Source organism: Fringilla coelebs (genome assembly GCF_963513975.1).
Source record: "Fringilla coelebs genome assembly, chromosome: 12".
Lineage (NCBI taxonomy): Eukaryota > Metazoa > Chordata > Aves > Passeriformes > Fringillidae > Fringilla > Fringilla coelebs.
Genome location: NC_140038.1, coordinates 2,727,205 through 2,741,666, shown reverse-complemented (window position 1 = coordinate 2,741,666; position 14,462 = coordinate 2,727,205). Strand labels below are relative to the sequence as shown.

Below are 14,462 nucleotides of genomic sequence, written 5' to 3'. Positions count from 1 at the left end.
ATACATGTTATTTTCTGGACTTCAGATCTTCAGCAGATAAGCTGAAGGAAGCTGATAATACAGTTTTAAAGGCTAGGAAAGATAAAAGTCATATTTCATCACCTAGGGACAGGCCACTGTTGTGCAGAGTTCGAGAGATGGGGAGCAGCACTGCCAGCTACATCAGGATCAGCGCTCCCTCAAGTACTTTGCACAGCCTCGGTGAAAATTCATCCCCAGTGACAGCTGGTAGATCCCTTTGCTGTGTGATTGATCATAAGGCAGGCAGGCTCTCAGCCTGGTGTACTGTCCCCACTGAAGAAGGAAAAGGCTTGTGGTCACTTAAGTGGCAATTCAGGAAGGAGATATTAATAGAAGATATAAGAAATAAATGGCCTGAAGTTATTCTGTATAAGCTCTTAGAATCCTCTCAGCTTTCTAGACAGACATGGAATAATCATTGTTACTGAGCTTGTTTGCATTATTTGGGAAACTGTACAAAAAGTGGGGCTGAACAAACTGACCCCATGTTGAAATGTGAACAAGCTGATTGATGGATCACTGTTATCTGGGAAGGAAATGCTGTTAGCAATTCAGACCGCCTCAAACCCATCACATCTGAGAACATTTCAGCTTCTGAAATTATTTCAGTTCACAAACTTTGTGACTATGAAGTTCAAGTCAAAATGGCATCAGGCTACAAATTCATTTTCAGGTGGTCAAATGTCACAGAAAGTGGAGGGTAGCCAGCATTATATATAATTTAATAAAATAGTGCAACACTCTTTAGCAATGATTGCTTACAAAATTCATCAAGTAGTCCTGTGAGCAATTAAGGAAACTCCAGTTCCAATGGATCAGATCTTGTGGTTGGAGTCACTGAAGTCTTTAAAATCATTACATGTTTATAAAAGGGTGAGTAATAAGGGCTCTCTAATCTGTTTGACTCCATTTTCATGAAACAGATAATCTCATCTCTTTGAAATTACCTCTCCACCAGCTGAAAGGATATGTGGGGAAGAAACTGGAAAACACTGATTGCCTAAGAAACTCCATTACTATGATTAGACAACAATCTTTTAGAGTGCTGTGGCAAAACTTCTTTTATGCCTGGGGATCATGTTATCCTGCCAGAACCTTGTAGAAAAAGTGTCTTCATAAGATATTGCAAAAACCTTTTGATCACTTGCAGAACTGACAGCCATTAGCAGGAAATCTCTTTATAGACCTATAAGTAAAAGAGGTTACTTATATGTTACTCAATATAGAATTGTTTTTCATTAGCTGCCCAAACAAACACTGGAGCAAAGTACAGTTAAAGTTACAGTTAAAGAGAGTCAAATGGCCTTTCAAAAAAAATGAGAATTTCTCTGTGCTGCATAGTCTTTTGATTCATAATGTTAAATATTAGGCAGAAAAACCAACAGAAGTCCATTTGGTAGCACTCCCCATTTTAAAGATAACTTCAATGTTGTGTAACTCCTTCAAAATTTACTGCACTAAAAGAAAACATTTTCCTTCTGGCTCTGAATTTTTGAAGAGCTGTAGAGAGGCTCTGATTGTGTAACTCAGTTATTTGAAACTGGAAAGCCGAGAAGAAATGCGGGATAGAACTTCTCACAGCAGAAATGATCATTATTCTGAGTAAGTTATCTGCTTATGCTTATCCAAGCCTGTTCCTGCTCTCCTGGCAACTGCAGCCTGTTCAACATAATCTGTGTGTAAGGCAAGAGATCCATTTCATGATAGCAGAGCAGGCAATACAAACCCTGTGAAATATCAAGAGTCAGGCTGCTGCTCAGTTCCATCTTTGACACTGATACTCCACTAAACCTTCCAGCAGGATTCATTGCTAGAGCTGCAGAACCTGAAATAACAAGAAGATACTGCTGGTTTCGGTCCCCAAATTAAAGCCACAACCAACTTTTAACACTTTTTCATGTACCTATGTCAGTTTCTGTACCATTTAAAAACTTTTTCCAGTGCACATTAAAAGAGACTGTTTTCAAATTTTCCTCTCAATGCCAGTAATATTTCATCTAAACCTCTGTGCAGGCCAACAGTGGGCTGTAAAAATCTGGGTGAGCTTCCACTGGTGGCGTTTTTTTAAGAGGACTGACTTGACTCTATGTTGTACAGTCTCCCTCACAGAGTTTGCTGCCATTCAGATATTTTCTAAGAGAGTTGCTCTTTTGAGAGGATTATTGTTTGCTGTCACCATTGCCATATTGACAACTCAGCTATGATGCATTTATTTCCAAAAAAGCTGTTTCTAACTCATAGCTGTGAAAATTTATCATGGAAAGGTGACATGACCTGCCACTGACTCTGATGTGAATCTCTGAAACATTAATTTTCAGAATTTTGTGCTACCTGCTCAGGGAAGATATACCTGTGAGATGTAGTGATGACAATTTATACATTGTATTTCAAAAGCATTTAAAAGCACAAATCCCAACTATTTGGGAATAAATGTTTTTCACCTAAACAATCAAAGCACTTGGAAAAAAAATCTAATTAGCTATTTCTCTGCTGATAATTCTAATGTGTCTAGGTGATATCACTTCCAAATAATCCAAACATCTCTCAGGCATTTCCTTTGAGGTTCCAATTTCTCGCTGTAGCTGTAAGATCTCTTTAGAATAATACCCCACACTGCCCTGAAGTGCTGCTAAGCATGGAATAATCAATTAAAAGGCCCTACAACGTTTAAACTTCTGTTTGTTTGACCTAAACCAGTAGTACAGGACCAATGCACACCAGCAGCAGAAGCAAGCTTGGTCTGCCTTGCTGCACACCTTGGAGCCCACAGTTCAGAAGCCCCTGGAGCCCTGCTGAAACAGCCTCTCCTGAAGCTTGTCTGGCTGAGATATGGGCTTAGCAACAGGAGAAACTGCAGATGATAACTGGACTCAATGTGTTACCTCCATTTGTGTGCAGAACATACAACTGCTGTATTAAGATTAAATGGATTTTAGAGAACTACCAGAGATTCATAAAGTAAAAAAAAAATTCTCCATCATAAAATCATGAAAAATAATCAGACAGTGGAGGAAATCATTATTTCCTTAATCTTTGCAGAGTGCTCAGAGACTACAATAGATCCTATAAAAGACCACTTAACTGCACACTGAAGATCTTTATAACTTCTAACTATGCAAACTTCCATACTTCAGGTGTTACTTTTCTCTATCATTCTGTTGAGTAAAACAGAAGCAGGGATCCGAATGACAAATGCATTTTGCTTGTTCTCTCACAGGGCCAAACTCCAGAAAACTTAATTCCAAATTCTGATATGAAAGCTAAGAACCCCCACCACAGTTACTTCTGCTAGGAAGAAGTTCTCCATTTTTAGAAAGAAAAATGGAAACTATGAGGGGGTAATGACACTGAGTGAGTTTTGAGGTAAATTTTAAACTAAGAATTAATTCAGAATCATATGTAACTATATGTTGTTAAAAGTTTTACTCCTCTTTATCAATTTATTCTCACTTTATTATGACTGCATGTTACAGAAACATCCTATAATGAGGAGATCTTTGGATGGTAACTTTAAAATAAAAGTGACAGCAGCAATAGCTTTTTGTTTGGTAGTTGCTGCTTTGGTTGTGTGAGTACAGGGTTATACATCACACTGCTTGCCTATTACTTTTTGTGGTTTTGAGACCTACAGACCGATTAATTGAATGATGCATCAACAACAAATGTGCAGCAAAGCATTCATATTCAAAACACTGGAAAAAACAATGTCTTTACCTTTTGTGAACAAAACTTTCACTCCTCCTGCAGGTCTTGTAACTTTGCAAGTTTTACTTTTTTCCTAACGAAGACAAAATCCAGTTGTGGTCGCTTAGGGACTCTATTCTCTTGCTGGAAACACGTTACTGTCAGCCCTGTAACTGCAGATAAACCTTATCTTTAGGTATCTTTTGAGTAGTCCTGCTATTTACATTTGCCTCAATCGCTGAATTTAAGTAACTTTACCCACTTTAAAACCTCATGCTTGCTTCTTTTGAGTGACAGAAGTATAAATTTTGGCGCTGCAAAACTTTCTATCGATTATCTCTGCCTTTTGGTACATGCATCTTGTAAGTAAATATATTTGGGGTTCTCTCAGGGGTTGTTGTGGTTGAAGAGCAAATAACAGCATGGAGGCAAAATGAATCTGGAGAGCAAAACACTTTAATCACAGATTGCAATTTTATCACTTACACCATTTCCCTGTCACATGGAAGGCATAATGTGGCACGGGACAGACGTTCCAGTGGTTCCAGCTATGTGCATGGTTCTGGGGTATTCATCTGCACACTTCCTGATGCTGGAGAGAAGGATTCCTGGATTCTGATGCAGACCCCCCCCACCTTCCACCCCCTTTTCTGCACTATGTCTACCTCTGAAGCTTCCTCAGCTACAGCACCTGCTGAGTGTCCCCTGCAGACCACCCTGGTGGTTCTGGTTTAGCTGTGCCATCGTCCAGCTCAGCATCAACTTCTCTGACCTTCTGGCCGAGTCTTTATTGAGGGCACGTGCTCGATCACTCACAGCACCCAGTTAACCCTCCTAGGCTGCTCAGCATGGCTGACAGCACCAGGAATCCCATCTGCATTACAGAGATGAAACATTTCCTTTCTGTCCTGTTAAACACAAAGATTATGCACGCACAAAAGGCCAAATGTGACATTCTGGTTATGCTAAAATAACACAGTCACCTCCCAGCAAGGGGCTTCTCTGAAAATCAAACCATACTCTACTTCCAGATACGTTTTCCTCTAAATGAAATAACTAAATGTTGTCCAAGTCACACCCACACTTACTAATCTTCCATCCACAGACGGCCACTGGGAGATCACAGCTCATAATATCTTCTAATTAAAAAAACCCCATCACCAGTACAGCCATGGGGAAGTGCTGTCTGTGCTCAACTGACACCAACAGTTAATGCTTAGGACAGATACACCCCTACTAAAGCTCGCTAGGCCAAGTTCAGGAAAAGTTTTAAGTAGACATGGGAATAAAGTTGCTAACAAGTCTTCCTTGGTACATTTAAAGCAAAACTTGTTACTTTGTTGTACAACATACAGGTAAGTATTTTCTTTTTACTACACTGAAAATGGACGGCTGCCATTTTCATTTAGCATTTTGATTTAGCATTTAGAAATCTGGTGATATGGTGCAAAATCAATGTTATTTTCTTGTCATTCTATTACTACGTGAAAATAAAAAGGAGAAAAGAATTTAAAAAGCAGCAAATATATTATTAGCTATACTGAGACTATGCTGAATATACTTACTTGATACTGCATGCCAGCTGCAGCAATCAAAACAGGTGACTGATATAAAAGCATGGGAAAAACATGCAGAAGCACAAGTCTTACTTAAAGGCTCTATATAAATATAATATAGGTAGATCTTGTGTGTCCCACAATTCCAAATTTAAGAGCAAAAAACTTCCTATAGAAACTTAAAGATAGATAGACTTATTTCTAAGCACTCTGGATTTAAAAGATTGTAATCACACTACAGGGGAAGAGGCAACCACTATATTCTGAGCCACACAATTGAGCAACTGAAATTCAGTTCAAGGTGGTGAGCCCAGCCGAACTCTTAGCTGGACAACATCTTTAAATCAGAGCTTTTTCTCTAAGAATAAAAGTCAAGGTACTTCGACATACTTCTATCTTTATTTAACAAGTACTTTGTTACTTTTCTCTAAAGATTTTCATTGATTTTATCTAGTAAAACTTCAGTTTCGTAAATAGGACTCTGGGAAAGTTCTGCATCTCTCTAGAAATAGAATCCAGGAAACAGTAGAGTTAATGCATCAGTAGTTTTTCTAGAGTGGCTTATATGCATAAATAGAGCACATCAAAGTATTGTTTCTTTCTACATTTGGGTTTGGGTTTGCCACTAACACTAAACTGGGGGGAGCTGTCAACTCTCTCAAGGACAGAGGCCCTGCAGAGACATTGGCAAAGAGAGATGGGCAATCACCAGCCACATGAAATGTAACAATGGCAAGTGCTGGATTCTGCTCCTGGGACAGGGCAGCCGCAGTTGTGAGTACAGACTGGGGAGCAGGAGGGTGGAGAGCAGCTCTGAGAAGAGAGCTGGGCTCAGTGGTAAGCTGGCTATGAGCCAGCCGTGCCCTGGCACCCAGGAGGGCCAATCATGTCCTGGGGCATCAGGCCCAGCACTGCCAGCCAGGCCAGGGAGGGGACTGTCCTGCTCGGGGGCCGTCTCCAGTGCTGGGGGCAGTTTTGGGCACCGCCGTATAAAAAAGACATCAAGTTTAGAGGGGGTCCAGAGGAACGCCATGAGGAAGTGAAGGATCTAGAGGAGAAGCCTTATGAGGAGTGGCTGATGACACTGGGTTTGCTCAGCCTGGAGGAGACTGAGGGGAGACCTCATTGTGGTCTTCAGTAACTCTTCACTCTCATGACCATTGCCAGAACTCGAGGAAGTGGCCTGAAGCTGAGTCAGAGAGGTTTAGGTTGGATATCAGGAAGGAGTTTTTCACCCAGAGTGGATGGACACTGGAACAGGCTCCCCAGGAAAGCGGTCAGAGCACCAAGCCCTGCCTGAGCTCAAGAAGAGTTTGGAAACACTCTCAGGCACTTGGTGGGATTCTTGGAGTGTCCTGCTCAGGGCCAAGAGTTGACTCAACGATCCTGATGGGTCCCTTCCAATTCAGCGTACTCTAATATTTGTAGAAACCATTTTCATTTTGGAAGAAAGAGGCTTTCTTCACATGCAGAATTCCATCAAATATAATTTCCTGCAATTCTGATGTGTACAGGGGATTACAAAAAACGCAAGGCTTTCTCACAGATATTACAGTAAATGCTATTGCAACTACAAGACTCAATAACATTACCAAAATGATGTTTATGATTTGGAAGGGGCTTTGACTGCAAGATGTCCACTCTTCCAGACTTCTCAGCTCTCTGGAATGAAACAAACAGCTCACTGCAGCATTAAACCTTACTTATGCTTGGTTTGTTTTAGTTGAACCAAGGTGAATAAGAGTCATAACAGTAGTATAACCATGAAGGAGGTCATCCTTTATGTCATTACATTCTCTTAACACGAAATTCCCAGTAACTATTCGATCACATCCTATTTCCCCATGTCCAAAAAAGCCAAAGAGGGGTACATTTGGAAAAAACTTCCTAAATGCATCCGCTTCCATATTCCTTTTGGTTTTGTAATGCCGATATCCTCTGCCAACACAGGCAAACATGAAGCCAATGGTGTTGTGCTCTGGGATGTTCGCTGCTTTGAGACGCTGCATGGCCGCTTCTGCTGTCCTCTCATCAGCCACATCCTGGTCTAGCAGGACAGTGGCACTCTGGATCTGGGGGCCGCTGAAAGCCAACCCAACCACACCACAGGCGTCACCGGGCTGGGCGTGGTTACTGAAAGGCAACAGGCACCGAGTTAGAGAACGTTTTGGGGGGACCACTTCTCACCACACTGAACTGCTGCTGCAGCAGACCTAGTTCAAAGCAGCTGACACTGCAGTGATTCTGACACCAATCAAAGTTGAAAAGCAAACCAAAGACTTCATATTTTAGCAAAGAAAAACTTCCACATCCATTACTAGGTATTAACCATGAACTTTGTTCACTCATGCCAAACTCAGTAGTTGGTGTATGCCACAGCTCTGTAATTCCAACTAAAACATCAGTTAAACTTAAGCAAAAGCACAGAGGACTTATATATCAAAGCAGGGCAGCAGTCAGTAAAGTTTTGGATTCATGTTGCTTTAAATTGGTTGGCCAGGACACAGGGGGTCAAGTAGTTACGCACTTAACCTTTGTCTGCAGTGACTTTACTTAAGGTCAGCTCTCTTATCTGGGGCAATGGTGCAGCTGGCAAAATCAGATGCAAGAAAAACATTAATATTAGTATGGACTCCAGAGCCACATGGGACCAGAGGAGCTATGGGCATGGCTGCACCGCGCTCCACGGGACAGAATGCCGCGTCCTTCAGCAGCCAGGTAGATCAGGTGAGCTCCTGGGGCACAGCCTTGCTGTGTGCAGCCACTGCTCCGTGCTGTGAGCCAAACTGAGACACATACACACACACATTCACATCCTGGGCTCCTCACAACAGGCACTCATTTACTGGCACTCCAGAGATGAAATGCTGACTGCAATAAACACACAAAGGTATCTGAAGCTAGAAATCTCCTTTTCATTGGGTTTCTCCTAGCTGGGTTTCCAGAATCTAAATTGTAACACAGCCATACCAAGCTTCCAGCTTTTCTGGCTACATCACAGTGTGGCAGTTGTGGCATTTTTCCCTTTAAGAAATTGTTATTTTACTACTGGTAAAGGGGATTTTCAATATAACTAGAAGGCTATGGATCTGCAATGTTTCTCTCACGCTAAATCTTTTTCATCATTTACCTTGAAAAAAATACCTACTTCTCAGAGGTCAGTGATGTAAAGCTCTCCACTTGTCCTCCAGCCAGGATGATACTTTTCTCATTCAATGGATTGACTATTTGATGAAGAAATCGAGTAGCTCCAGTCTTCCAGGAGTTGTAGCCAAACAGAAGAACAACACGGAGATCTGGGTTATTCTTCAGACCTACAAACAAAAGCCAACACTGATCCCCTTATTTTTAAATCCTGAACTCTGAAGTCCAACCATCCTAGTTTCTCCTCAAATATTACATCACACCTCCCTCTGAACAGCTCTGCTTGAAATGTAACTGAAGGAACTGGAAACTGATACTCAGATAACTTCTTACTGCTCCAGAGACTGGGAGGAGCAGACATGCACAGTCACCAGCTGGAGCCCCACAGAGGCTCTTGGAGCCAGTACAGAAGCTGCTGGTTCTACTCAGAACTCCACTGGCACCTCAGAGAGCAGCACCTCACAAAAGCCCACAAAAAGGAGAGAAAAATGACATACCTGCTTCAGCAAATTTGTTTTCATCAAAGACCCTGTTCTTCACGTCTTTAGAAAAATGGAAGGTATGAATTTTCACCCCATCAATTTTGGGAAACAACAGAGCAAACCCAGCTTCGCCCTCTTCAATTTCTTGAGGCTGATTGCTGCTTGAACCCATCGGGGTAACTACAGAGACAAAACCAAGTATCTTCTGTTCAGAGATTCTAATACATTCTTGCACTGACATGAGCAGAAAGAGGTTGAACAGCTCAGGTGACATTAAACATGACAATCTATTTCCATAACAACTTATCTAACTGAAAACTGTGATTTTTTTGTTAATATTTTGGAAAGATGAAACATGTAGGTCCTGTTGGCTATTGATCCCACTGAAGTCAGTTTTGACATGGAGACATGGATATATTTACACATATCTTCCCAGGCACACCAAATATAAAACATTAGGAAAACAAGAACAGTGCAATACAAGCCTTCCTGCCAACTTCTGCAGGCACACAGACATATGCAAGTTTTTAAGGTGTCCTATAAGCATGTGATGACAGCATAAAGCAAAACTGACACAAAAATTGGGGGTGTATTATTAAAATATGGTAATGACAACAATCAAATACCTTACTTATAATGTGGAAAGTGAAATTAAGGTGACAAACTATAAAAAACCAACTTTCTAACAATAAAAATGAAGCATGAGAAAAAGCCTGTCACAGGAGGCTGTGAATTTTCCAGTTACTGCATATGCCTGCAGCTAGACTATTACAAACAGGCATGCCCTCTACAGTTAGTCACAATATGACTGAAATGTATACATACATCCAAGCAACATTCAATAAGTACATTAAGGTGCCAGGGAAAGCTGCCTGCCCAATTCAATCAACCCCTTTAATTATAACTGCAATACACGAAGTAAGCTCCACATCACTTAGCAGCGACACTGTGAACTCCCTGAAATTGAGACCAGTGCTGAACAAGGTAGGAGATGACACCTCCAAGCTGACCTCTCAAAACCCCACACATCTTGCTCCTACCTACGATCCCTGGGGTGACCAGTCCAAGAACCTGACATCGCTTTGGCAACAACTTTTCAAGTGCGAGGGCCGTTTCTTTACTGTTTCTTTTTCGGGCTGTTAAAATAAGAAGAAACCAAAAAAAAACATCACACAGCAGTAAAAGTGTGTTCTGAGCAAATCCCACAGCCAGCCCTGTCCTGTTTAACCAATGCTGCCCATCAGTGGCCGCCGTGGTAACAGCACGCTGCTCTGTGCTGCTCCCTGAGAGCACAGGCTGCCGGGGGGCAAAGACACTCAGCGTCCTCCAGAGAAGGGAAAGGAACCCGTCTGTGCACATTAACAAAGATCTGGGAGCTGCTCCCTGCAACAAATGCAATACTACGCAGTCGTGGTTTCTGCAAAACATTTCCTTTCCATTGAAACCAAAACACAGAGAATCCCCTTTCAGCTGACTACACCCTGCTTACATCCCAGCGTATCCTTAAGTGAGTTAGGTCCAGGCTTTACCTTTCTTTTGCTCGTGACACTCCTCGTGCCCACTGAAGGTCTCTGCATCAGCGATGTAGAGCACGGTCTGGGGCAGCACATGCACCTTCTGCAAAGACACAGGTGGAGGAGTACATAAGACAGGACAGAGTGGAGGGAAAGTGGGGGCAGAAACCAAGGAGAAAGTGCTGCTGCTCCACCGCCAGCCCCCGTCGGTCCCCTCCCCCTTATCAGGCTCCTGTTATCTGTCAGCCGACAGATTACCTCTCATTAGCCTCTGAAGTGCCCAGAGGAACTTCTGCCCACAGGCAGGGAGCTGACCCAAACCTCACAGAAGCTAGAACAGCTCAGCAGACTGGCCCATGACTCCACTCCTTCTTTTAGCACTATCTAAAGTCCTTGCATCCTTGGTTGCTGGCATCTACTGTTCACCAGTGCTGATGCTGGGAAACAGTGTAGAAGCGCTTCCGGCCCTTCTTGTCCCAGTTGCTTTAACACTGATCTGCTGAGGCCAAATTACTGCGAAAGACCCTGACGTGAATCTTTGTGCAGTGAAGACCCAGCACCAGGTTAATAGTGGAAAGAAATCCTGCCAGGCAGAGAAGTCCTGCACTGTTTACTGTGTTTCCCAGCCTATGAGGGTTAGCCTCTTAACAAGATTGCCGCGATGAACAGATGTGCCCTGAACCGCAAATCCTCGGCGTTTTGATCGGTGTATTAACACGCAACACTTGAACTGTCAAAACCACCTACGCCTCCGAACACGTCCCTCCTGCCGAGGGGCTGGAAAGAGCGCGTTCGGCGTTCAAACGAAGGCGCCGGGTTCGCGCCCCTCAGGCGCCCCCTCAGCCGCCGCTCGCGCCCCCTCAGCCGCCGCTCGCGCCCCCTCACCTCGAGCTCGCGGGCCAGCGCGCGCACCAGCGCGTGGTTCTCGGCGGGGCCCGGCTCCAGCGCCGACACCCACGCGATTCGCTGCCGCGTCCGCAGCGTCCGCCGGGCACACTCCCTCCATAGCCGGCACACGCTGCAACACAACACGGACACACCGCGTCGGCCGCACCGCCCCCGCGCCAACCGGAGCCGGCCACCGCCTACCCCACGGCCCCGGCTGCGGCCCCGGCCCTTACCAGGCGGCGCGCAGCAGCGCCTTGGTGGGCAGGAAGCCGAGGACACGCTCCACCACCTCGGCGAGGTTGGCGAGGACGTAGCTGCCCTTCCCCGCGGATTCCATGGCCCCGCCGCCTCCCCGGCCCCGCTGCCCTGCGTCAGCCGCGCGCCTCCGCGCCCGAGGCAACTTCCGGTCAGCGCGAGCAGACACGAGCCCCTGGACAGTGGCGCCGCCTAGCGGCGAGGAGGACCCGTCCCGCTCTCACCTCCGCCCTTCCCTCGCGCCCCGGACCCCAGCACGGACACAGCGCTTCGTAAAATGCTTTTTATTCATAAACTTGATGCAAGTTTACAAATTACTGTACATTGCCAAGGAACTCTGCCAGAAGAAATGGAACCCAAACCGAAGCATGCGCCGCAGGGCGGAGGCCGGGGCCGCCCCAGCCCCGCCGTGCCCGGCCAGCGGCACAGCCCCGGCGCTCGCCCCGCGCCCCGGGAGCGGCGCCAAAGCTCGCCCAGGTCGTTTCTTTCGAGCTAAAAACTGGATCTAGAAGCAAATGCACAAGGACCCACGGGCGCCTGATAGAGAAAAGAGCACAAGTTCGATAGTCAACTAAAAAAAACCCATAAAAACATGCTTCTGCACTTGTGAAAGTGCTTAATCCATGGAACACATCCTTCGCTCGGCCCCGAGGAGTGCACAGGCCTACGGACTAGTACTACTACCAAAATAAGAGTCGATTCCGGTAAGGCAATGAAATTGTGTAAGTACACAGACCCAGACTCATCTCCTAATAAAGAAAGAACAGTTCCCATTAGTCTTTCAATAACAAAACCACCGTCATGACTATGGCAGCATTTCTTATGCCTCTGAATAGGATGACATGTTTTTGTACTTTATTGTAGTTTTTCTATAAAAATTTTTCATTCAAGGACTTTCATCTCAATTTGTGCCAATCACTTTATAAGTTCATTAGTTTAGAAATGATTGCAACAACCCGTTAATAAAATGGAACACCTAAAAAGGTTTTTAGTATTTTAAATAACTTCAAGCTTCATACTGTGGCTCTTCTTGTTAAGGAGGTTGAGCCAACAAGTAGCAGGAACAGCCCAGCAAGTTCTGACGCCCCAGTGGAAGTGACTAGTTACAAGGTTTTATTGGCACAGCCTTGCTCTGCATAAAAACAAAAAACTGAAACAAAATAAAAAGAAAAAAACCAAACAAAAAAATTAAAATAATCTAAACAAAGAGCATCTTTTCCAATAAACAGTTCATATTCTCATACAGCCATGAAAAATGTTTAATGACTTAACATACATGTGTTTTTCCTATATCATTAATTTGGAAAATACTACAAACGCTGTCATTTTAGACCAGAAAAACTACTGTGATTTGCAAGACCTGACATTTCCTAAAACAGTATTAAACAATGTATTAAACTTCTTGGCTTTAAATGAAACAACACAATGCAAGTCTCTGCAGTCTGCATTTTGCAAAAAGTAAGAAATACACAGAAGTGTGTGAACAACTCACTCCTATTGTATGATCTTTAGTAAGTTGATAGCCTGCTGCAGGGAGAGTTTATGCTTTCAAATAAAAAAAGGGAGAAAGGAGGACGTGGCCCAAATCTGCTTAATCCATAAGAACAAATATGGTAAAGGCCCAAACTGCTCAGTCCAGATGCCTAAGAAGAGCGGAATGGTAAGGCTGTAACTTATACTGTACGTGTCAGTTGACAGATTATCCACTAACTTATCTAATAGCTAATGTCCTCAGTACAGCTGTTATAGGGGCACTCATAGCTTGAGTCTGTGTGTTGGAAAACATAAAAAAGAGCTTGTTTTGTTGACATTGGTCCAGGTATACAACAGTCCTCAGCATTAGCCATCTTCTTTTGGAGGAGTGTACCAGCCTGTGGAGAACAGAGACACGTTAGGTACCAATGCTGCTGCACCAGACCATCCTACCCTTCACCTGGGAGATGGAAGCCTAACCTGGCTCAGTCCTTCCCTCCTACAGAGGCCAGCTCAGGGAGAGCCAGTGCCCTAAATGTGAGTCAGCAGTGGGAGACAAACCATGTGGCACATTCCAGGATCTGCCCCGGTATTTGGGTGCGCACACACGGATTTCTGTGGCAGCAGCTATCCTGAGCTGGACAAGCTGAACACCAACAAGAGGAAGCTGCTGAAGGAGGAACATTGCTCTAACCAAACTTAATAGAAGAGAGGGAAACCCCCAAGTCTTCAAGATACTTAAAACATAGACATACAAACATGACTGCACTGGGACACTTGTATAAATCCCATTTTCTGTAGAGTTGGGTATGCACAAGCAACTGAACGGTTTATCCTACTTCTGCAAATCTTACTGGAGGAATAAGCTCACAAATGTAGTTGAATAACTGGTCTCCTGACATAATTTGACATGTTTAACAGCTGAATCATACCTGATCAGGTGTGCACTGCTTTTTCTAGGGACCTCCAGAGCTCCAATCTCAATTCTCCTAGCCTCTCTTGTCACATTAAATGTGTGTACAGTGACTACAAGCCTAATTTGTGCTGTCCCAGAGGGCACACAGTAGCTCAAAGTTTAAGACACCTTTCACAACAGCACTGACTACTGTGAATGCTTTGTGTTCAGCTCCTGAGGCAGCATTGATCACTTGTAGCACATACACAAGTAAGCAGCCACGCTGGCTTTTGTAGCAAGCAAAAAGAGCAAAAGGCTCAGCAAACAGCAAGATCAAAATACTGCAAAACTGAAGATGATGTTGAAGTCATTATCTTTGATCTTCCTCCCAAGAGTACAGGCATTATGTTCTGCCTTAGCAACAGGGAAACTGAGGTGCTCACTGCAGTCACAGAAACACTTCCACAGTAACCTCAGTTCCTGGAGGACACTGTGTCCAACCCAGAGCCCTGAACACCAGGGAAGTCTAACTGCACTGGCTCCCTCATCA

At 44.0% G+C, this 14,462-nt stretch overlaps 2 protein-coding genes across 3 annotated transcripts in view; both read right to left on the bottom strand.

The window, feature by feature from the left end:
- Positions 1-4,360: 4,360 nt before the first annotated feature.
- On the bottom strand, positions 4,361-11,652 carry FBXO22 (F-box protein 22). The gene is made up of 7 exons (XM_084213520.1): positions 11,523-11,652; positions 11,287-11,419; positions 10,417-10,504; positions 9,928-10,023; positions 8,903-9,067; positions 8,410-8,575; positions 4,361-7,394 (listed from the first exon to the last, which is right to left on the bottom strand). The coding sequence occupies exons 1-7, from the start codon at positions 11,624-11,626 to the stop codon at positions 6,965-6,967; spliced, it is 1,182 nt and encodes a 393-aa protein (XP_084069646.1). The 5' UTR covers positions 11,627-11,652; the 3' UTR covers positions 4,361-6,964.
- Positions 11,653-12,785: 1,133 nt separating this feature from the next.
- Positions 12,786-14,462, bottom strand: part of UBE2Q2 (ubiquitin conjugating enzyme E2 Q2) — a 45,401-nt gene continuing 43,724 nt past the window's right edge. For both annotated transcript variants that reach the window (XM_084214134.1, XM_084214133.1), the window contains one exon: positions 12,786-13,415. In XM_084214134.1, coding sequence (XP_084070260.1) covers positions 13,384-13,415 — 32 coding nt within the window. In that variant the 3' untranslated portion in view covers positions 12,786-13,383. The remainder of the gene's footprint in view (positions 13,416-14,462) is intronic.